General features: G+C 47.4%; 1 protein-coding gene across 12 annotated transcripts in view; it reads left to right on the top strand.

Annotated features, from left to right (window-relative positions):
- The window catches only part of GRAMD1B (GRAM domain containing 1B), a 242,468-nt gene that overhangs the window by 138,144 nt on the left and 79,908 nt on the right, over window positions 1-24,416 (top strand). Inside the window, exon 1 of one of the 12 annotated variants that reach the window (XM_053900341.1) lies at window positions 8,346-8,859. The exons of the other annotated variants lie outside the window; for them this stretch is intronic. Within the exon in view, the coding sequence (XP_053756316.1) occupies window positions 8,837-8,859 (23 nt within the window). The 5' untranslated portion in view covers window positions 8,346-8,836. Of the gene's footprint in view, window positions 1-8,345; window positions 8,860-24,416 lie in introns of those variants that run through there. 12 annotated transcript variants of the gene reach the window in all.

Raw genomic sequence — 24,416 nt, 5'->3', positions numbered from 1 at the left:
CCTGAACCATCTTCCACATTGGTTTCCCCCCAGCTTTAAGGCCCTGATGAGAAAACGTCCTAATGGTAGGAAATGCAATTTCAGATTCCAGCCCGTTAGATGCAGTCTGCTCTGTCCAAATAAACCTGTATTTATTGGCAGCGATGATGGCAATATGTTCCGAAGGCACTATTTCTGGACACCTGTCATGCAAATAGGAAGTTCTTGTCTCCATAAAGGATGATAACAAATATTGGATCCTTTTTCTGGCTGACTCTTTTGTGTTAAGACCAGACTAATCAAGAAATAATTATCGCAGACAGACTTAACATAGGTTGGCTGAGAATACTCATCATTACTTATTAATTGAAAAGTTGGCATAACGATTACAAACCTGTGTTCATTTTGGTGAACAGAAGTACTGTGTCCTGATTACCTGTGCCTCTCTTACAGGACTTACTACTTTAAACTTTATGTTAGAATTACTTAATACAACTACTTAATGCCCGTGTATTATCTTCCTTATGAGATCATAAGCTTCCGGAGATCAAGGAGGATATTTGGGTTATTATTGAAATAACGTCATGATTTGTCTGGGTCCTGAACATAGTAGGCACTCAGTAAGTATGGTTGTTGTTGAATAAATAAATGGCTGACTGATGTGACAGAAATACCACATATAGAAATAGAAACATAAAGTAGAAATATAAAAACATCCCCAACAAAACAGAAAAAAAAAAATCAGAAACTTTTGTGTACATAAAGGAGAAAGAGTAGATCAGGAAGCACAGAAATGGAGCCTGTGGTCCCTGCAGGGGGTACTGGTCGTCTGTGGATACCGGTTAGGAACAGTCACGATGATGGTTAAAATGTGCTGGGCACTCGATATGACGTCGTGTGTTGTGTCATTGACACCCAACAGCCGCGTGGGTTGTTGCCATTATCACCTCTGTGTGCTGATGGAGCTGAGGCTTCGAGAAACGAAGTAACTTGCTCAAGGTCACAGAGCTGTTACGTATGGATTCGAACTCCCGTCCGATTCCGGAATCGCTGCGCAGAAGAAACCGCAGCACACGCCCCCGGGGCTGGTGTCCGGCCCGTGTCCGTCAAGAATGTGGTTTTCCTAGGCTCGTCACATCACGGAGTGGTTTCTCTGCCAGCAGTCTTGCGTCCTTGGCCAGGAGTCTTTCCCTGTTGAAATGAGTTCATCAGTTTGTTAACAGTCCTTCTCAAGCGTAACTTAGATGAGAAAGGAGAAGTCTCCATTCGGTGGGAGGAGAGCGGGAGCAGCTGGCCGTGGGCGTCTGGGCGCTCCCTCCCCGCGAGAACCTGAGTTTATAAGCTCCCTTCTGGGTCCCTGATGCCATCAGTCACCCTGAATTTCTCCTGAGGATAAACCAGGAGGATCAGGGTGGGTAATTAGAAATCTGCCTTGTTTCTTCCATCTGGCAGGAGCGATGTTTTCTTTTGTTATGCATGTAATTAGAATGAGGGAAGTCAGGCGAGGTCCCCTCTCCTGGTGGGTGGGGGGTTTTGGAAGGTGTGTGCCTCTTTCCTGACAGGGGGGGCTTTACCACCTGGGGGCCGCCCTTCTGTCTAGCAGCAGAGAGCCTTGTGATCGAGAACACGCTAATGAAGAAGACATCCCAAGAAGCCAGCACTGAGGCAGGCGGGCAGGTGTTCAGGAAGCTGGGGAGAGATTCTGGAGAGGAAGGGGATAGAGATGTAGGCCAGAGCGAGGGGGTCCTCTCTGGGATTTCCGTCGCCAGCCCTTGCGGGCACGAGGAAGTCAGGCGGTCGCCATGGAGGAGGGATGTCCAGAGTTGCCGGGACAGAGGGAGGGACGTAGGTTAGCTGGGCTCTGCCAGTGAGGTGAGCAGGAGAGGTGGCTGAGGAGAGGTGAGGGGGTTTGTGCTGCTGGCACTGGGCTTCACCTCTTCGCTTTTCCCGATTTTACCAACCGCGGCACCCCCTCGTCTTGTGGCTCTAGGAGCAGCCACCAGCGGTAGGAAGAGAAGCAGACCTCGCCGGGCCTCGGTGTCTTCCTCCATTAGATGTGGCTCAGTGACACCTCCCCGGGGCGTTGTGAGACTCACAGGACGTAATGTAGGGGGGCCCACTTTAGGCTCTAGAGTGGACAGGCTGCCTCTATCCTGTCTTCCTCCCTCTCCAGTCAGCTGTGCTGGTGAAGCAGCCGGGGGCGGGATGAAGCTGGCTGGAGTTTGGCTCTGCCCTTGCCCATCCTGTTGGAACATTCTGGATTAGCAGATTGTGAAGGAGGGGCAGAGAAGGATGGGGAGGAGGTGAGTCTGTCCATTTTCGATTTTGATTTTTTTTTATTTCGCTCCAGCCCCCCGAGTAAATCCCTGGGGTCATGGAGGCCCAAGGAAGCATGCCTGAAGTGAACCGAGCCCCCACTTGCTTTCCACACAAACCTCTCAACCTCTGCTGCTCTGTGGCCTGGGCCACCCCTCCCCTCCCCGCCTCTTCCCTCTCCACAGTGGACTGGTGGGGCTGGAGGGCAGGGGTGTGCACATGAGTCCCCCACACGGGAGGGGAGAGGAGGGGCGGGCTCGGGAAGCTCCCGGCTGGGAGCTGACACAGATGAACAGACCAGAAGGCAAGGCCAATGCCTGCAGCCCACACTGTCACCCCAGAGCCAGTGACTAATAGTGGCGGGGGGGGGGGGGGGGGGGGGGGGGGGAGGGAGGGGACAGGGAAGTGGTGGGGAGCACCTGATCGGGTGCCGCTCTGGCCATCTGCCGTCCCCCTCACACAGGCTCTATTGACTGCAGTTTGGGATTTGGAAGAGGATTCTGGCTGGAGGACGAGGAGGCTTGTTGAAATGCAGTGTTTAGGACGCCACTCCTCCCCCGCTGCTCCTCTCACCAGCTTCCTGACCTCCAAAATGCTCCTTAAATATAACACTCTCAGCGCCTGCCGACTCCCCTGCCTGAGCTTGGAGCTTTGATTCCCCAACGTGTGACTGCAGCAAGGCTCTGCCCCAGTTTTGCCAGCTCCTGGAGGCATGCGGCACTGCCCTGGTCCTGCGGCTCTCCTCTCCTCGGGAGGCGAGCGCAGAACCCAGAGACTCCGGATAGAAGGGGAGCCCGGGGATCCTGTCCACTGTCTGTTTTCTGCCCCAGATGGGCTCCCGGTGACTCCCCAAGGTCATGAGGAGGCGTGAGCTTCTGGTGGTGGAAAGAGCCACTGAGGGGTGGGAGTCAGGGCAACTGAATCCTGTGGTGGGTTCGTGGACTCCACGTTTCCCTTGGCCGAGGCCTTGGGGGTCTGCAGAGTGGTAATGCTCCGAAGGAAAGACCTGCCAGTCCAGTGCCTGCTTACAGATGAGGCGAGGAGCATCAGTCCTGTTCTCGTTGCCTTGGGAAAGGAGCAGTACCCACGTGGTGAGACCTTAAGGCTTGACTTGGAGACCAGGAGAGAGTCAAAGCAGCTAAAATCAAAGTTTCTTTTTTCTTTTTTTCTAACCTATATTCCAAACCCAGTAAAGTTTGGAAGAAACCGTTGTAGCAAGAGGTTTGGAGGGACACAGCTCAACCTTCTGTTAATCAGACCTTAGAAACACAACAGACGTTGGAATGAATATCCATGAGCCTGGGAAGGCTAGGTTTTTGAACTTAGATTTTGAAAATTCATGTTGAAAACGCAACACGAATCGTTGTCCCAGTCAGCCATTCCCCGCCACCGCCCTCCTCTCTCATCCATTCTGTTCACAGAGATTGGAAGAAGATTGGTGTCAGGTGTGTCCAGTTATGTTGTTTATCTTTAAATTGTTTTTTGCTAAATATTGAACAGAGACAAAGATTATTTATAAAAAAGTACATAAAAAGTATACAGAAAGAAGGAACAACAAACAGTGTACTTCTTACCTGTCCTGCTGACTCCATGTTCTTGCCCACTGACCACCTTTCAGAATGTTGAGTTTGTCACTTCCTTGATTTTCCATTTTATGGATACACACTGTCTAGCTATACAGATAGAGAATATCTGGATACTCGTGAGTACTGATGAGGTTGAGTACCTTTTTATACATGAATGTGAAGCATCTATCTTGTTACGTGTTTGTCCTGTGGCTGTATCCGCATGCAATCATACGTCATGCTTTCTTCATTTTGATCTGCTTTCCGTGTTCAACATTGTTTCCAAGATTCGTGCGCTTGGTTGCACGTGACAGTAACTTATAAATTTTCTGAATGTTATAGACTGTTCACACTTTAAGAAAATGCTAGTTGTGTATCCTTTCTGCTGTCGGTAGACATTTGTTTCCAGGTTTGGGGGTTTGTTTCCACAAACCGTGTTACCACACAGAGTGAGTGCTGTGTGAAGTTTCTCTCGAACATTTCCTAATGGGAGCTTCTTCATTTGGCAGAATGGAACCATCAGGTGTTAGGGGATGCATTCCTTGAACTCTACTATAAATACCAAATGGTTTGCTTACGTAGTTGAACCACTGTATACATGTCCATGGGTTCCTTTTTTTTTTTTTTGGTTAATGTTTATTTTTGAGAGAGACAGAGAGACAGAGCATGAATAGGGGAGGGGCAGAGAGAGAGAAGGAGACAGAATTTGAAGCAGGCTCCAGGTTCTGTCCAGGTTCTGTCTGTCAGCACGGAGCCTGATGTGGGGGTTGAGCTCACAAACTGCGAGATCATGACTTGAGCCGAAGTTGGACGCTCAACCGACTGAGCCACCCAGGCCCCCCTCCACCGGTTCCTTTCCAACCTTTATATTATTAGACTTCTTAACTTTTGCCAATCAGATAGGTACAAAGTTAGCACCTCATTGGCATTTTAAGCTTGCTTTTTCCTGAGTGCTAATGAGGTTGAGCACCTTTTTATATGTGTATTGATTGATCACTTCCTCTTCTGAAAGTGCTTATTCAAATCCCTTGTCTTTTTATCTAATTGTTTTTCTTTTTCCTATTGATTTGTAGATATTTTTATTTATATTTATAAATTCTGTGAACTAAAATTCCTTTTTCAGCTACATTTGTTGCAATTATCTTCTCCCAGGAAAGCCTGGTCTTTTCTCCCTCTTTATAATCAGTTTGAGGATCAGATGTTCTTCATTTTACTGTGGTGGAGTTCATCCGCCTTCTCCTTTCTGGACACTGTGCGTGTGTGTGTGTGTGTGTGTGTGTGTGTGAATTGCTTAGGAAGTCCTCAGGCAGCCGCCTGTGTGAGGATCAGTTGGTAATTATGATTTATCAGGGGAGATTGTTTGGTCTCTGCCAAGGTTGAAGACAGGCCTGTCTTTGAGTTCCTCAGCAGCATGTGGGAGTTTGTTGGAGGCTCACTTGTAGGGTTAGGGGAGGCCAGCAGGGCCTCCTACTGTATGAGGTGATCTCCCCTTTCCTCCTCCCATTAGTGGGCCTGTGCACTGTCTCTGCTCACTGTGTTCTGTGAGGTCCAGAAAACCAAGGCCGTTTTACGGGTGCCACAAGTGCCTTCTCTAGAAAACATATCTGTAAGGCTTTCTTTAATTGTCTGAGTTTCTGCCCTCACTGAATTTATGGTTTCTAAATTTGTCTTATTGTTTCGATAGCTCATCAAGTATTTTTTTAAAAATTTCCTCTCTATTTTTCTTTCTAAATGTTTTCTTTCATCCAGCATTTTTAGTTGTTTTTAGCAGGAAGGTCCATTAGGATAGCTAGTCTGCCATATTGCCGGAAATGGAACTCTTCCTTCTTTTCCGTAAAAGTTCTTATCCTTCCTGAAATACAGATCTCAAGGAGCAGCCAGATTGCAGTTCAGGCGGAAGCAGGAGAATCGAAAGCACCTGCCTGACCGTTAACCTGTGTACTCACCCCCACAGTCATCTAGAATGATGTCAGTGCTGACACCTTACCGGTCAGGAAACTTGGCGAACCTACAGAACTGTCTGCCCTCTAGGAGAAGATCAAAGAGGGAAGATACATTAAATGATGAACACCTCTTCATTTTGCTTGGTCTTATTCTTTAAATATATTTCAAGGAAAGCTGGCAATCCCATGGCTCTTTAAAGCCCTATTTGGGTCATATTTTGAGATCTTCTTATGGACCACAAAAATGGAGCCAGGTTGCCGAGCTCTGTGAAGAGCCCAGGTTACAGAAACAGGAAAGAGCCAAGGGGAATTTGAGGCAGTTGATGGTCTCGCAACCAACTAGATTCTCCTTTTCATGTTCCTCCCATCACATTCATGTACTGACCTATCAGCAATAGTAATAGAAAGAAGCAGCTAACTTGATTTAGCATCTTTTTTTTTTTTTTTTTTTTTTACCTGTTGCCTGGATTCTTTTTGCCCTGGGAGCATGTGGGCCCTTATTAGCCTGTCTCACAGACTTTCTTTCTTTCTTTCTTTTCTTTTTTTTTTTTTTTAAATAAGCATACATCCTGATTAAGAGACTGGACTTTGGGTTTGAACATGCCCAAGTTCAAGTCTCAGGCTTGCAGCTTGTTGGTTATTTAGCATTAGGCAAATCCAGATGCTACAGTCTTAATTTTCAATAACATCATCTGAAAAATACTGATAGTCATTACTTCATAATACGGATGTGAGTGTTAAGTGAGATAATACAAGTAAAATGCTTATTAGCACGATGCCTGACATAAATAAGCTCCCCCAAAATTCTTATTAGTAGTTGCAAGGGAGTTTTTTTTTTTTTTATTTGACGGCTTTTAAAATTTTTATTGAAAAATATAGAATTTTCACTATTTAGTAATGTGTGTCTAATGTAATACTTGGAAAGCTTTGATTCAGATTTCATGTGTTACCTGTGATCAGGGGGGATAGGATGAGAGTATTCTCATCTACCTAGAGAATTCTAGGTGCCATTTGCCTAGAGGCTGGCATCATTGGTCCCTGGAGGCCCTTGGAGTGAATAACCTAGGTTGTAAAGGAGAACTTATGCAGCCCTACAATACCTAAGTTGAAAGAATGGCCTGGATACATAACTAAAGATGTATTCTGAGGTCTTGAGAGCATTTCAGTGTTGTCTGGCTTGGGTCTGTGGACGGAGGAGAATTCCATAGGCCAGGGCTGCTTTGAGAGTACATCTCTAAAAGCTCAGGATCCCTTAAAGGGTGTTTTTGCTGGACCATCTGGACCCTGGAGAGAGGCTGCAGTGTTTTAGTTAGGTTCGAATAAGGCCACTTCAATTAAACTCTTGCTAATAGTATCTAGTGTATATAAGCCATCCTAAGTCAGTGAGATGGGGGACTCACACACTGTCCCTGCCCACTTAGAGTTTACCATCTAAAAAGGCAGGTAATAAGTAATTACAAGTACAGCGAGCGTTACCAGTGGGGATCTTGCGCTCTGGTTTTTCTTAAGACTGTCTATCACCTTGGGGGTCAAGTATAGATGATGTGCACACAACCCGTATGGGTGTCTGTAGATTGCTCTGAGGCAAGTTTCAGGGTAAAGGCTTAGTATGGTTCAGTTGGAGGTTGCTATTTCATAATTAATCTCTTCTTTGTTTGTTCTCACCCATCCGCATTACTGACCCAGATAGTCCGCAATCTAGGGGAGGCCAAAAAAAAAAAAGAAAGTCACATAGCCACGGAAGTTGCTGGGGCTGGAACACAGTGGGCCCAGGTTGGAGGATTTTAAGAGCGAATTGTATGTTCTAGTTGGAGTTGAAAATCTCAGTGCCTCCTCTCTTTGATGCTGTGTCTGGTCTGAATCATCTTAGAGCCCGGTATTGGTGATAAAATGTTGTTGAGATCCCACACCAGGCCCTCGTGGCCACCTTAAAAGGATTCCAGGCCCCAGGTGACTTGGGGCGCTGCTGGACCACCATAAGTTGCTGCCTCACCATGCGCCCCAAAAGTGGTGGCCCTGGGGCCGAGCACTTTCCCCAGAAGGGGAAGAGAACTGTGTGTTCCGTGTGCCTTGAACTGCTTGGGATCTCATTGCTGCGCGGGCCCCGCCTTGCTGGGGAAAGGGTGAGGATTCTATTTAAGGTGGTCTTGAGCAGCTCGCCTTTGGGCCTCTAGGCACTAACCGCGGGAGGAGGGGGGGGGGGAGGAGGGAGGGGGGGGGCGCTTTCAGGTCTGCTCGGGATTCCGGACGTTTGCAGAGGGCCTGGGGTCAGCGCTCCGCTCCACCCCCCCCCCCGCCCCCCCCAACTCCCCCCCCCCCCCCGCCCCGGGGTGTGGCATTTTAACACCTTGGATGGATGCTCATGGAAGTGCCCGACTCGCGCTCTTCCTGCCCCCTCTCCTCTTCCTCCTTGGGCATCACCTTGCTCGCCCACCCTCTCCCTGACTTTCTGTCCCATCCCGGGACAAAACATGTGCTGTGTCTTTAAATGGGCGGAAGTGGCTGGCAGTGCTTTGCTTGGGTACTGCATTGATGAGGAGATTATATGGAGCTGCGGGAGCCGCCGCCTGGGGGAAGAGAGGTGCAGGTTCTGCTCGGTTCTTGCTCTCCTGCCGGGCTCTCCTTGGGTCCTTTCCCCCCCAAGGCTGCTCTGAGCCGGCAGGAGGCGAGGGTGGGCGGGTGGCCGGCCGGCCTGCCTGTTGACAGCCACTCCAGGCTTGTTTTGCAGCCTTGCCGTTGCCTGTCCCCATCAGAAGCTGGCAGTGGCAGCAAAGGCTCCGCAGGCAGCTCCAGCCCCGGGGCTGGATTTGCAGAGGCTGCCCTTGGCCTCCGAGCCCAGCCTGCCGCGGTTCTTCTGGCTGGTGCTGGCTCTCTCTCTGTCTCTCTGTCTTCTTTCTCTCTCTGTGTTCAAGTCACATTACATGGGCTTCTGTTCTTTGGGGACTTCGTCATCTTTTCCAATATGTCCTGGGACCTCCGGAGCTGTCACGGGGATGCTAAGGACACGGTCAGTGGATTACCGTGCCTGTACTAATGAAAGGATTCAAGCTATCCTGGTAAGTAGAGGAGAGGGGTACGGCCCCTTCCTCTTCGTCATCGTTCTTCAACCCCATGTCCCTCCTCAGCACCTGAGCATCCTCGAGGTCTCCTTCACACAGGCCTGTCCCCCCCCACCCCTCCATGGTTCTCAAGGAGTCAAGACGGGGGCCGCACACCCTACAAAGTTGGGTCACTCTCCCTGGCTCATCCTAGCTTCTACCCCGCTGCAGTTAATGTTTTGCCAGCATCTTCCCTGGGGGAGGGGGTTGGTGGAAGTTGGGGGGCTGTGAAGAGAATCCAAGTGCAGCTGGAAAGAGTCTCCAACTTTGAGGGACCTGATGGGTGGTGCATGCTGAGGGAACTTGGTAAAGAAGGGTCCCTTGGGTCACGCCCGGCCGGTGGTGGGGGCAGTGGCACTCTACCCAGCCTGACAGCCAGCCCCAGGGGCCTTGCTCACCCTGCTCCATAGGGTACCCTCATCCCAGCGGGCAGGCCCTGATCTCTTCGAGGCTTCTCTCTGAGAAGTCGGGAGGACCAGGCCCCGACCTCTGGCACGCCTGGCGTCCAAAGGAGAGTGGGGTGGCCCCTCTGCCGTGCCTACCACGCACACACCTTGGGGCTTTGGAGGCACCTCCTGCAGAGCCTGATGTTGGGATATTAGAGCCTCCTCTTGCTTGGGATGTGAGCTAGCTGTCTGGTAGCCGCAGAAGCAGTCAGAATATTTTTACCTTCCATTTTAAAAATAAAACCCTCACCTCTCCCTTTCCTCCTCGGAATCGGGTGGGTGGGTGGGTGAATTGGCTTTTTTATCTGGTTGAGAAACTGGAGATTTCGCCTGGGAAACTTTGTCACGGCAGGGATCTGGCCCTCCCCACGGGGTAGTGTGTGCAGCTTACCGGGGACCAGCTCTCTGGGCTGGGGATGGTGCCTTTCTCCTTGACAGGGAGGGTGGGAGGAGGAGAGTTTGGGAAAGCTTCCTGCGGGGATGCGCCCTGCCTTCCTTGTGGCTCCCAGCCATCCACCCGCACTCCATGGTGGGACCATGGGAAATGATCTCTGTGGTTGGGAGGGTGATTTCCAGAATCGGGGTAGGTACTGAGCAGTTTAATACATGTCGTCCTATCCTGGCTCTAGCTCACATCTGGCCTTCCAGAACCTCCTACTCTAGGTTAAAGTCTAACAGGATTAATCTAGCCCAGCCCTCCTCTAGGCAAGAGGGCTCTTCGGTGGGTCTTCAAAAGGTACTTTGCGGAAAGGAAAGGGAGGAGCTTAGTTCTTGTGAGCTTAACTCTTAAAAACTGAGGTCGTGAATAGTCAGTTACCCCCGCCCCCAGCCTGTAGTCTCTTCTCAAGATTGGGTATCACTCCCTCCTATCTGTAGCTCTTGTGCTGAAGGCCCCCCACCCCCACCCCCACCCCCCTGAGGTTGAGAAAAGGACGTAGAGGTACTGCAATGCCATTCCTGCTTTCTTGGGGCCAGGTTCCTTGTTCTTCAGGATTGGAAAGGCATTAGCAGAATCTGTTGTCACTGGGAATGCCAGGCCCAGTCAGCACCCAGAGCCGCCCCTTGGTCCCTCAGCCGAGCCAAGCTGGGCCTGTAACTTGGATGAGGCCTCCAAGGAAGACCCAGGTCTTGCTGGGAGAGTGGGGGTGCTGGGCTCATCTTCGGAAATCCCTCCGTGTCCTTCCATGCCCCTACTGTCAGCAGCCACGGTTGGGACTGAAGGGGTGCCTGGCTGTCTCTCAGGATGAGACATCACTTTAACACAGAAATGCTTCTCTGCTCAGCCCCTATTGGTCCCTCAGGGACATGCAGAGACATGTGCCTTTAAAAATCTGCCTTGAGTATCTCTTGATGCATTTCACCAGGAGATCATTGTTATGCTGGGAACTGTAATTGGGGTAACCTTGTCTTTTTCAGCCAAATACCATATTACAAAGATGGGGAAGTTTTGTCGTTTATATCTGCCTGGCTAGTGTTAGATCCTACGATTCCCTCTTTCTTTCATTAGGTGCAGATCTATTGGTCCATTTTGGTCGAGGGGCCAACGTTGTAGTTGTATTGTGAATGTGTGGGCTTGAAATGCGGCTCCCTTTGGTGGTATCCCCTGTCAGAGTCCTTCTGTGTCCATGGGGAGACTTGGTAGGAACAAGGTGACCAAATATATTGGCTACCCTGTGCTGGGTAATGTTATCCGCGTACGGAAGAAGATGGAATTAATTGGGTGTTTGAGTCACTTCTAGAAACATTTCTGGAATCCTACTATGTGTTAGTGATATTAAAAAATGATAATAATGCTGATTAAAAAAGAATAAAAATGGCAACTAACATTTATTGAGTGCTTACGGGGGTGTCAAGGACCATATCAAGCACTTCACATACGTGAAGTCCTATAGTGCCAAAGGCAGTGTGGTTAAGATCCTCATTTTACAGAGCGAGGAAACTGAGTCACAGAGAGGGTGTACAGATAGGAATCAGGCTTTGGACTTGTGGGTAATTTTCCCTAGTGATTCACCTGTTCTTGGTTGCTTTTCTATAGATCATTTTCCTCTGCATGCAGCAATACCATATATTGGCGCTTTTTTCCCCCCTGCTTTGTGGTCTCCTTGCCTTATACTTATTTTTTTAGTTAGACTTTTAAAAGTGTAAGGAAGTGAGGTGCCTGGGTGGCTCAGTCGGTTAAGCTCCCGACTTTGGCTTAGGTCATGATCTCATGGTTCGTGAGTTTGAGCCCCACATTGGACTCTGCTATCAGCACAGAGCCTGCTTCGGATCCTCTGTCTCCCTCTCTCTGCCCCTCCCTCACCAGCGTGCTCTTTCAAAAATAAACATTAAAAAAACAAGTTTCTTAAAAAAAAAAAGTATAAGGAAATGCATTATCTTAATTGATCCTTATTATGGCCCCACGAAGCAGCTGACATCTCCATTTGAGAACCAGGGAAACCGAGGTACAGAGTAGTAAAGAGTTTTGCCTAAATTCATGCAACTGGTTAATGAAAAAGGTAGGGTGCACTCCTGTTACTGGACTCTTATTTAGTTTTGCGAGCAACAGCGAGCAACAGTTTTGCGAGCAATTGTATCTGCATTAGACCTACTCTCCCAGAGGGCAGAGTCAGGGTCTGTACATCCATTATTCATTCTTCCCTTCATTCTACAAATGTTGGCCAAGTAATTATTATTTTCACAGTCCTGTGCTTAGGCATTGTGGGGGCTAAAAAAATGTAAGGGCATTGCCTCTGACTTCTAGGGACTGGTAGCTTCACAGATAGAATAAGTTTCAGCCACCCTGTACGCGCACCCACACCCACACAAACACACACTTTCTCTCTCTCTCCAAAACAAGTCAGTAAATGCTAAAGAACAGATACATGCAATAGACAACAAGCACTGTAGACATTGAGAGGAGGCTGGGATTCATTTCAGCTGGGGTGACCCGGAAGCTTCCCAGAGTAATTGGCATTTGAGTGGGGGGTTCGAAGCCTGGCCAATGTTAGGTAAGTAGAGGCTGTGCTTTGTACAGCATTAATACTGCCCCTCATGGTGTTGGGAGGTTATCATAGGAGATGCTTTTGGATGACGCTGATGAAGGCACGTGGCCGTGATTGACAGCGGCTGGATTGTGAGAGGGAAATCCTGCTTTTTCAGCCTCCCCTGACAGGGTCTTTAGACTCTCTCCAAAGATGATTCTGTGATTCTGTCTTCAGATAACTTGGTGCACGAGGTTAAGGGCAACGGTGGAGGGGACGGCACGTGCAAACACATGGGGCCGTGCCAAAGCAGAGTTGGGAGCACAGACAATTTGGAAGCCGTGTAATGTTTTTAAAGAAGCATTCACCAGTCCTGAGCGTCTACAGAGTTTCTATTTATTTATGTATGTATGTATGTATGTATGTATGTATGTATGTATGTATGTGTGTGTGAAATATGTAAAGATATTCCTAAACCCTGTAGGGTCCCAACACCAAGAAGCTCTCCAGTGTGGTGGAGTGCCCCATGTACAGATTGTTTTGGCCCCCAGAGGACTTGGCAGACTGCAGTGACATCTGTCTTCATTCGCTGTCCTTGTGTTCCCGGTCCTCACATCTGTTGGGGTTGGTGGGTGCGGTCTTCACAGAGCCTGGAGGCTCTGCCAGACCTTCAGGAAAGCCCATGTGCTGCAAGAATGTGGTTCTGGGAAAATAGAGGAACGAGAGTACAGTTCTCGACACGTTGCAGGGGAAGCATTTCTGTGGCCAGGCCGTGGTCCGCACATAGAGAAGTTTTGAGCTCCTGTTTGTGTTTGAGCAGGTGAGTGAGCTTTCACCCCGTTTCTTGAGGAATGTGAGCGCTGTGTGAGGGACCCTGCTCACTTAGGGCCTCCCCAGGTAGCGGGGACCGAACTTCATTTTCGATTTCCTCCGTGTTTCATGGAGATTTGTGATCATCCGTATTTCATTAGATACCAAAGATCAGCCGTCCAGTATGCTTTTTTTCCTTCGGACCTGCAAACAAGTGGAACACTGTTCCTTCTTTAGCCCTGCTGTAGACCCGTGAAAGGAGAAACGGGTGACGGTGCCTGGGAGGATTTAAGTTAGACATAAAGAAAAAGTTTGGAATTTCTTTCTCTGGGGAGGGTCCAGACCAGGTTATACTTTTCTCATTCGAGGTTCTTTCTGTGAGACATTTTCTCTCGAGGAGGAGGAAGGCCTGCGTGTGACCTCCTTCAGAGCCAGGCTTCCCAAGGCATTCAGATGCTTACCGGGAGGTGAGCTGCAGTGAAGGTTGGGGTCGCTCAGTAGCTTGAGATTCTGGAGAGCCGACTGGACTCTGAAGAATCCAAACCTTGTAACCACCTCCTCGCCTGCTGTGTGGCCTTGGTAGGTGATTTCTGTTTGCCTTGGGTGGTAGTTGTTTTGAAAGCAGGGTTAAATGACAGTGCTGGGCGGATTAGTCTGTCTGTCAGCTTCCTTTTCACTCATGGTTTAGAAAAAGGCCACAGTTCTTACAGAGCAGTCGCTCGTAATGTGGACTCTGGTGTGCTTCCCTAGCCAGCAGGAAATACTAAAAAAAAAAAAACCTTCATTTGAAAATATTAAATGCTCATTTACAAACATCCCCCAGCAGGCACACCCTCTAGCTAACAGTGCAAGATTTACTTTATTATTTGGTGGGATGGGAATCGGGGATTTCCCCATGGTCTGTCACATCCAGGGCACGGAGTGCCGGTCACCTAAGCATTTAAATCCCATGAGTGATCAGGACAGCTGTGATCTGACTCTACAGATTTTTTTTTTTTTTTTTTTCAAAGGGTGGGCCGTTCCCACCTCTTACCCAGGTTTCTACGTTGGGAACTGCACCTGGCTTGAAATGAATGGCAGGCCACATGATTTATTGTTCTTCTTGCCACCATTAGCATTAGTCTAAGGAGAAAGAAATGTACTGTATTAGAGTGGGAGATGGTTGACAGGGATGGTGTCAAAGCAAATCAGATTGGAGGGACAGCAGTCCCCCCTTATCCGTGGTTTTGCTTCGTGAGGTGTTAGCTACCGTGGCCAGCTGTGGTCTGGAAGCAGGTGACCCTCCTGACGTGTCCTCAGAGGGTCAGTAGGAGCCCAACACAGTGCCATGACACCCCCCTGTCCCCCTCACATCTTCCTCTTACGTAGGCATTTTGTCATCTCACATCATCACAACAAGGGTGAGTATAGAAGAATAAGGCATTTTGTGTGTGTGTGGATGAGAGAGACCGCATTCACAGAACTTTTTATTACAGTATATTATAATCGTTCTATTATTATTTGTTGTTAATCTCTTACTGTGCCTAATTTGTAAATTAAACTTAATCACAGGTGTGTACCTGTGGGAAAAAGGGTCGTCTGTATAGGGTTCGGTCTGCCTGTGGTTTCAGGGGTCCGCTGGGGGTCTTTGAGTGGATCGCCCCCCCCCGCGGATAGGGGGCACTTGGGCTTCTTTGTTCTGGTTAGAGACCCTTTCTCCTGGCCATTCGGAGACTTTTTGTCATTGAATTTCATTTTTGGAAGAGATGGTTTGGGGCTTCTTGTGATAGAACACTTCTGATCCCTTGTCCAGAAGGCCGGACGTTTGTTTCCCAAATGAGCTAAGGTGAAAGACTGGGTAAAGTAGATACTGCTAGATGTCGTTATGTGTCCTTACCCTTAACGCTGTTCTTTGGTTCCTATTTGCACAAAGATGTTGAGTTAAACTGGGTAGGCTAGGTTCTGCTCTGACAGCAACCACTGTCCTCCCCCGCCCCCTCCAAACTCAGTAGCTTGACTCATCATAAGCTAACTCTTGAGCACTGCAAGCCCCTCTGAGGCTCTGGAAAAGACCCCAGGGAGGCTGTCCTCTGTGGGGCATACGGTGGCTCGGTGATCTAGGCCGTAGATCTCCTGGCGCCCCCTCCGCAGTCACTGCAGAGGTCAGGGGGCAGGAGAGCCTGGCTCTTCGGTGCTTCTCCTCGGAAGCGAGCACGCTGCCCTTGCCCTTCAGCATGGTCCATGGTCATCAAGTGGCCTGACCACAGGAAGGCCGGGAAACAGTAGGCTTCTGAAGGGCAGGAGGGGAGGAGAACCAGGAGTCTTGCTGGGCACCAGTCATGGCCACATAGCTGCTTTTATGGAAGTGCAGCCATGGGCCCACCCCCCTCCTGAAAACCCGCTGATGGCTTTCTTATTGCCTGTAGGATAAAGGCCTTGATTTGAAATGTCTTGGAAGGACTTGTGTAACCTTAGACCAGGGGGTCAGCACCCAACAGCCAGGGGTCAAGTTCAACTTGCTGCCTGTTTTCATGCAGCTAAGTATGTTTTGGGGGTTTGTTTGTTTGTTTGTTGTTACATTTTTTAAATGGTTGAAAAAAATCAAGAGAAGAGTGGTATTTCATGACATGTGAAAATTATATGAAATTAAGATATTAATGTCCATAAATAAAGTTTTATTTGTACCCAGCCACACTCGTTGGTGTATGGCATTGTCTGTGGCTGCTTTCGTGGTACAGTGTCAGAACTGAGCAGTTACGACAGACACCTATGGCCCACAAAGCTAGACTATTTATTGTCTAGCCCTTTACACAAAGTTTGCTGCCCCCTAGTTTAGACGGATAAAGATGCCTCTCAAATGCAGCAAAGTGATATGTTTTCACTGGATACTTTAGTAGAGCTAGCGGTCTTATTCAAAACGCTGTAACAGTGTTCAAAAAACCATAACGGTGACCGTGATAAGGATATTAATAGTAAGGATAAGGATAATAGTAAGGATAAGGATATTAATAGTAATAGCTAATACTTCTACCGTAACTTACTATATCACGCGTATCTTAAATGTTTTCTATATATTAGCCCAGAGCTGTTTTTTTGATCTATATGTTATTATGGTGTAGATTTTACAAATCATTAAACCGAAGCACAGAGAGGTTAGGTCATCAGCTCAAGATCACACAGCCCCTAAAGTGTTCAAGCTGGCAGTCTGACTTAAGATCGTGCTCTTAACCACCACAGTTATAAAGCAGCTGGAACACGGGCTTTGCCCGTGAGGAGAGAGAAGACTGATACTCTTGAAAAGTTAGAAGAATTTGGCAAGGTAATCTATGAAGGTGTTTAATGAAGACGAATTACAACTAGAAAGGTATGCAAGAACGGAGAGGGAGAGAGCAGTGATGAGCAAAGTAAATGGAGAAGGGCTAAAGAGGAGGTAGAATGAGTGCCTGATATGTATGTATGTATGTATTTATTTTTATTATTTTTTAGAGAGACCGTGAGTCAGGGAGAGGGGTAGAGGGAGAGACAGAGAGAGTGGATCCCAAGCAGGCTTCATGCTCAATGCGGAGGCTGACGCAGGGCTCGATCCCACAACCCTGGGATCATGACCCTAGCCGAAATCAAGAGTCAGTCCGATGCTCAACCGACTGAGCCACCCAGCCCTCCTGAGGGTTGAGCCTTGAACGACGAGGACGCCCGAAATTTCAAGAGAAAGAACTAGACAGGGAAGAAGCAAGAACTAGACCACAGAAACCACAGTGAGGGCCTGGTGGCAGGAAGCAAGAGCTGCGTGTCCTGATCAGAATGCAGGGGTGTGTGGGGACACGGGGGTAGATACTCAAATGGTAAGACAGGTTCCACCTACAGATAGGATCGTCTCACAGGTGAGGCAGAGACATGTGGGCTTGCTGTACTCAGCCGGGAGAAGCCCTCGGGTTCAGGATGACCACAGAGGGTGGAGATGTATTTCCAAACTTGGTGGGCAAGATGTTCTGGGGCCTGGAGCGTAAGTGGGTGGTTTGAGAGCAGGCAAGAAGAATAGTGTTGCAAATTAAAAACAATGCTTCTGTGAGCTTTTCTTTATTTGTCTCTTTCCTTTTTTAATTTATTTTATTTTAGAGAGAGCGCATGAGTGGGGGAGAGAGGAGAGGGAGAGAGAGAGAATCTTAAGCAGACTCCACCCTCAGCGAGGAGCTGGACGCAGGGCTTGATCCCACAACCCTGGGATCATGACCTCAGCTGAAGTTTAGTCCGAAGCTCAACTGACTGAGCCGCCCCGGTGCACCTCTTTCTTCCTTCCTTCCTCTCTTTCTCTTTCTTTGTCTCTCTCTCTTTCTCTCTCTCTCTCTTCTCCCCCTCCCTCCCTTTCCATCTTCCCTTCCTTTCTCCCTTCCTCCCCTTCTCTCTCCCTCTCTCTCTCTATCCCCCCCTTCTCTCTTTTTTATCTCATGTAACCCTCACACAACTCGACAGGGAAGGTGGTATTTATCCCTTTTTTACAGGTAAGGAAACTGTGTCTCAAAAGAGGTTTAAGTAACAGGGCCAGGACCCCATGGTTATTGGCAGAACTGGGATAAAACTGAAATTGTCTGTCTGTAAAGCCTGTGCTCTTAACCTCTACACTTAAGTACTTGACTTAGTGGGAAAAGTGTTTATTGGTAGAAATTTGGAGCTTTATTTATTTATTTTTAAATGTCTATTTATTTTGAGAGAGCGCATGGGGGAGGGCCAGAGAGAGCAAGGAGAGAGAATCTCAAGCCAGTTCCTTACTGTTCGTGCAGAGCCTGAAGTGGGGTTCGATCTGGCGATCCATGAGATCATGAGCTGAGCTGAAATCAAGAGTCAGACACTTAGCTGACTGAGCCACCCAGGTGCCCCCAAAGTTTAGAGCTTTAAACTTAACAATTTAGGAAGGGTTTGGTGCGGAGGTGTGGTGGTCTTTCTGGGGAGTGGTGTCGTTTGTATCAGGCGATCATATAGTAGAACAGTTTTGCAAAGTGTTCACTTTTGTGCTGAACCATGACCCTTGTCATTGCTGATCTGGTGGCTTCACTTTGGGGCTGGGTCAGGGTTTATTTAAAAAAAAAAAATTGTCTTTTGTTTTTTGTTTTTAATTTGTAGAACGTATCATGCATCCAAAAGAAAGTATATAATGTATAGCTGTTCAACTTAAAGGAGAAAAATTAAACATTGTTCGTCATCCAGTTAAGCATTATAACAATGCCTAAATATTTGAAAGCCATTCAGTTTGTTTGTTTGTTGTATAAGATTTGTGAAAATATTCAAAGGCTGGGAGGATAAGCCCCAGAAAATGCAGGTCTTGGGGACTGAGCACTGACTATGTACCTGTGCACCTGCACCTGGGCCGAGTACTCTTGCCCCGTCCCCCCTCCCCTAGGGGGTATGTTACGGGTATGTTACACTTCTCAGGCAGTGCCTCTTTGTTCTGACGGACTCTGGACTCGAATGGCTGCCCCTAGCACAGGGCTCCCTCCCTTTAGCTCTGTGGGGGACCCTAAGGGACAGGCGTAGGTGGTTCTGTTCCTTTCTGGTTGGGTGATTCTGGGCAAGTTACCTACTCTGTCAAGCCTTGATTTTTCTCATCTATAAAATGGAGCTAATCCCACCTGACCTTGGAGGGCTTTGGGAAGATAATTCCTGAGCAGGTACTCAGGGGGAGGCCTGGCCCATTGTAACCTTATAAAGGTTAAGCTGCTGTTAAAATTGTCATTGTCTTACGTTTGACATTGTGCAAAAAGAGAGCATGGTCATAACCTGGCTCTCCACATACTTAACATCCACAGTTGTCTCTCACGCCCTGGATGGATACAGAGAACTCTGATCATGATCTTTCCTGGAACAGCCAGGAAAGTTTTACTTTCAGTCAGTTTTACTCCTTCTTTGAAGTTAACAGCCTCCCAAATCATGTATTTCAGTCTCGCTGCTGGAACTCTTCTGTCTGCTGCCCCCTCCGGGTATGGTCACTTGGTCACTTAACTGGAGGCTAGGATATGTTTTGCCACTCAGTGAGCGTGTGACCTTCTTCGTCAAGGCACCAGCGCCCACATCTCTAAGATGATAGTTGAGATTAGAACAGCAGATTTTCTCTCTTCTGGATGCCCATGGACTTCAGGCTAAGGTTCTCTGGAGTACAGGACCCTTTAATAGTCTCAAGTGCCCACTGGATTCTTGCCGTCCTCTTCTTAATCATTTATTTGTTTGTTTACTTGAATATTTCTGGAGTGCCCACTGGGCTCGTGGTAGAAACACAAAGACCAGGAGCAACCAGTCCTTGCCTTGGGGCGGAGGGGTGGGGGGCTTGACTAAAGTAGTGGGGAGCCAGACCCGGACTCCCAGTGCTGCATATTGTAGGAAAATTCCACAGAGGGACTCAGATCCCTCTCCTGCTGGAGTGCAAATAGATTTATCTTCCAGTTAAGATCTTTTTTTGGACCCATTCTCCTGAGACTGGGAGCCTCACTGTTTCATAATAGCTTCCCTGCAGCGACCTCAACTCTTTATGCCTTACTGAATGGTCGGAGTTTATATCCGGTGGCATGATGACATGCAAAACGCCTTTGTTTCCCAGAGGCTCAACTCCACAAGCCCCAGGATGCAAATTTTGGGAACTGTCACCACTGGGCTTTTGGAGGTGATCTGCTGTGCACGTGATGATGATTATTTTTTAGCCATCTTTTGAGTCTAAAGCATACTCTTATTTATGGAGTCTCTGTTGACCCTTGCTTGTTCAAATGACTTTTTTGTTTTTTAAGTTTATTTATCTTGAGAGAGACAGAGCGCAAGCAGGGGAGAGGCAGAGAGAGGGGGAGAATCCCAAGCAGATTCTGTGCTGTCAGCACAGAGCCCCACGTCGGGCTCAAACTCATGAGACTGTGAGATAACGGCCTGAGCCAAAATCAAGAGTCGGACGCTTAACCGACTGAGGCACCCAGGCGACCCTCAAACGGCTTTTTTTTTTTTTTAAATCTCTGATTCCGTGAACCAAGCGTTTCTACTTCATGCTCTTGTCTTCTTCTTTGATATAAACAAGTGGAGTAAATCTGTATTCCTGGGAGGCACATTGGTAAGAGGAGCTAACCGCTGCCATTCACCTCTTGAGCCGTCTTTGTATGAGCCATTACGTTTATGGAAGCCGTGATGGTACTCCTTTTTACAAAACTCTGGACCTAGAGCAGTACTCCGCTCTGTTAAATGCTGACACTATTGTGTGTGCAGCTGTACAATTGGTTTTTCTTGTTTATTGCCGTCCTAACCTTCTTTCTCTGTGCACCTTCCCCCGAGTATATTTCCAAGCCTAAGTTAGGACCACTTTTGAGCTGATCCCTCCTGCTAAACGGAATTGGTACTTGTCACCAGTCACAAAAGACGTCTCTCACCACCACTGCCAGGAGAAGGGCTGGGAACCCCAGGCCCTCACCTCTCTCTCTCTGCTTCCTCGCTGCCTGCAGGGGCCAAGCCCCTGGCTGTGCAGAAAGCATATTTATGATAATCTCCCAGCCAGCCTTCTCTTCACATCCTCTTGCCCTAATCATTCACGTTGGAAGCTTCAGAGCTATTTTTTCCTTTGTTCTTCCTCATTCTCCACATAGTTAGTTCTCTTTGCAGCCTCTCTGGTTTGTCCTCTGTCCTTTCCCATGACTTACTGTCACTGTCCTAATTCATAACCAACCTTCCATTCCTTGCTTGGCCTATTGCAGTAGCCACCTGGCTGATCGCTTTTTATTCTTCTTCTTTTTTTAAAAGCTTTCTTGAGATATGATACACATACCACACAACTCATTTAAAGTGTACAATTCAGTGGATTTTAGTATATTCACGATATGTGCAACAAGACGACGGGTAATTTGAGGACATTTTCATCACCTCGGAAAGAAACCCCGTCCGTACATTTTAGCAGGTAACCACCACCCCCCCATCCCAACCCTCACAACCCGGAAACTACTAATCTATTTTCTGTCTCTGTAGAGTCCCCCGTTCTGGACTTTTCATGAATGGAATCATGAACTGGCTTCTTTCACTTAGTGTAATGTTTTCAAGATTCGTTTAAGTCATAGCATGTATCAGCACTTCTTCCCCCTTTTATGGCTGAATAACCTCATCTCTTCCTGGAACTCTTGAGGTCCATTAATGATTCATCTATCATACAGGTCAGATTTCCAACCCCTAAAACTGAACTTGGCCCCTAGGAACCTACAAAATACAGCGGACACTGGGGCATGGCACTTCAGGCCTTCCCCATTCTGGCTCCATGGTGACTGTCCAGCCTCGTCGTCACTCCACACTTCCACGGGGCTCTACTGTCCCCACCATCCCGACACTCCTTTCCTTAGCGAGGGGCGTGTCGCCCACGTACTGTGTCCTATCACTGCAGTCTTGGGTTATGTTACCCCTTTGCTTATGGTTCTCCGGTCTTTGGCTGTAGAAATCCCATTTCTCTTTCAGACTTGTCTTCATTCTCACCTTGAAGAAGTCCACCCCAGGTTTATCTCATCTCCAGTTAGGAATTAATTCGTCCTTTCCCATTCTCTGTGCACTTCAGTTGGATCCCCATCATTTCAGTCTTGGATCAAAGCATCATTCTGTCTTTTATAACATATTAAATCTTTTCCGAAACGAGAGAGTCATTCCAAATTTTGTTTTATCTTCTGGTGCTCTCTACAAGGCTTTACACATAGTTGGTGCCCAGAACAGATTTGCTGGATAATTGATGGCCCTCTTGGATTTGTATAGTCCTTTCTGCTTTTCAGAGTTCTTTTACATATTTTCTCTCTTCCAAAAATCAGAAGTAAAGAGCTTTTTTCCAGAAAAAGATTATCAGTAGTTTTAACTTGTTTGAATATTTATGGTTTTTTTGCATCACCCATTGCCTCTGCGTATTCTAATGTTGGTAGAAACATTAGAAAATACAAAGTCAAAGAAGTCCATCATAATACCACCCCTCAGTGATAATCACTGTTAATATTTTGGTTTTTATCCTTTGAGCTATTTTTTCTATGTATACTATACATAGATAAACATAGGTGAAATTTATAACTCGTTCTATACACTGTTCTGGAATCCTTTAATTAACAGCATCTGATCTCTCTATAATAATAAATATTGATTTACATAATTACGTTTAAGGGGCAGTATTGCAAATATGCAAGTACTTGTCTATTCTCTTCCTGTTTGACACTTAGGTTATTTCTTATTCCTCAAGATTAAAAATAATGTCATACTAACATTCTTCAGGTAAATACCTTAGAAGCCAGATTTCTAGGTCAACAGCTTTTTTTTTTTTTTTTTTCCGTTTTTATTTTTAAGTAATCTCTACACTCACTGTGGAGCTTAAGTCACAACCCTGAGATCAAGACTCGCATGCTCTACCCACTGCGCCAGCCGGGGCGCCCCTAGGTCAGCAGCTTTAATACAGAGCGCCAAGTTGCCCTTCGGAAAGGTCGTTCCAATTTACACACCCGCCAGCAAGTTATGAGTGTTTGTTCCTTCCCCTTGTCCTTGCGTGCCTCGGCATTACCATTCTTTTTAGTCTTTGCCAATCTGATAATCCACAAGTGATATCTTAGAGTTGCATTCATTTGCGTCTCTTTCTTTGATCCTTGGTGACATGCTTTTAATTTCCTTATTACCCATGTATTTCTCCTGTGAAATACCTTTTTGTTCTCTGCCCACCTCCTTGTTGAGGTGTTTGTCTTTTTCATCTCTCAGGACTCGACTGGAATAAGGATATTCACCCTTAGGTCATACATGTAATAAGTATTTTCCCTGGGCGGTGTGTCTTAACTTCAGGCTGTTTTCGGCACATAGAAGTGTATTTGTTTGTGATCCAGTTAATTAATCACTCTTGTCCTCTATGGTTTCTGTGTTTGGCATTATTCACAGAAAGTTCCTCCCAAACCAGTACCGTATACACATTCACTTTTGCTTTCTTTGAGTCCTTCTGGGATTTGGTTTTTTAAGTTTAATGCATCGGTTCATTTTGACATATAATTGCATCTACTTTTATAAAACCCGGGTGATTAAATTACACAGCACAGGCCTAGAGGGGACTGTGATAGGTCCCGTCCATTTTCCTGGCATCAGAGCACCAGGTAGACGAGCACTTCTTTCCCAGAGTACGACAGTCTACCATTTCCCAGCAGGTGCCCGCATTTACCATAATTCCTTCTGAAATCACCTCTGTTGTTGTGTGCCAGTTACGTGTTAATAATAGTCTGGCCTGAGGATTAAATGAATTTGCACATGAGATGAACGACAATCTATGGGACACTGCTTGGCACGTGAATATTCCACGTGTGTTTTATTGAACGCACGAATGACCGAATGAATGAAGGAAGGAATGGTGGTGTGAACAGTGGTAACAGGTCACTGACGATAACGTGAGATAGCAGGAGCTGTTCCATGGAAGCAGAGCCTTGGCCAAAGCAACAGTCTCAGGAGAGCACTGGCCAATTACATGTGGAAGAAGGAAAAGTTATCATGTGGGTTTTGAGCAGGTGGCATTATAAGGGTTAGGACCCGTAGGCTGACATACACCATGCATTAGGTACATAAGCAACAGTGAACCACACTGGAGAATTCCAGGGGATGCTGTAGAGATATGGGGGAGTTCATCAGGGAAGTCGCCCTGGGGAAGGTACATTGAGAGCAGAGCTTTTGAAGGAAGGTTGGGGCCGCATAGGAGGGATTCGTGGAGTGAGGTCATTTTATGCAGATAGAATGATGTAAGCAAACAGTTTTTTTTTTTTTTTTTTAATTTGAAGTAGTGATTTTTTTTTTTTTTTTTTTGCTTTTTTTTCCCACCTCCTTTGCTTTTGATCTGTCTCCTCATTTCTCAGCTTTTTTTATGCTCCCTGCTTTTAGTGCCAGTTAGAAATTGTCATGACAAACGTTGTTCGTACAGTTGAGGAAAGTTATTCTTGAAGTGCTTGGGCTCTGGGGTAGAAAGACTCCAGGGAGTGGGAACGGAACACAAGGAACAGGAGGGTGGCCCTCTGAGAGGACGCACCGTATCAGCCTTTTTCCAGCTCCACTCAAGACGGAGGTGAAGTTGGCCTTTTCTAAGGTTTACTCACCATACAGTAGACATTCCCCTGAATGAGTGAAAATAGGCATAGCACTGAGATGCATAGCCATTCAGGAAGATGGACAGACGTGAAGGGCCCCGGCCCGCCGCAGCCTGGGAAGCTGGGCGGGCGGTGGACGTTTTCGCGGTGAGGGATGCCGAGGAGGACACCTCGAAGGGTGGGCCATTTGGTCAGTACCCCGCTAACCTTGCCGAGGAAGGAGACCCTGCCTCTTC

Source organism: Panthera pardus, unplaced genomic scaffold (assembly GCF_024362965.1).
Source record: "Panthera pardus isolate Hobbes unplaced genomic scaffold, ASM2436296v1 HiC_scaffold_12, whole genome shotgun sequence".
Taxonomy (NCBI): Eukaryota; Metazoa; Chordata; class Mammalia; order Carnivora; family Felidae; genus Panthera; species Panthera pardus.
Note: the sequence above shows the minus strand (reverse complement) of the source record. Positions and strands in the feature narration are given on the sequence as shown.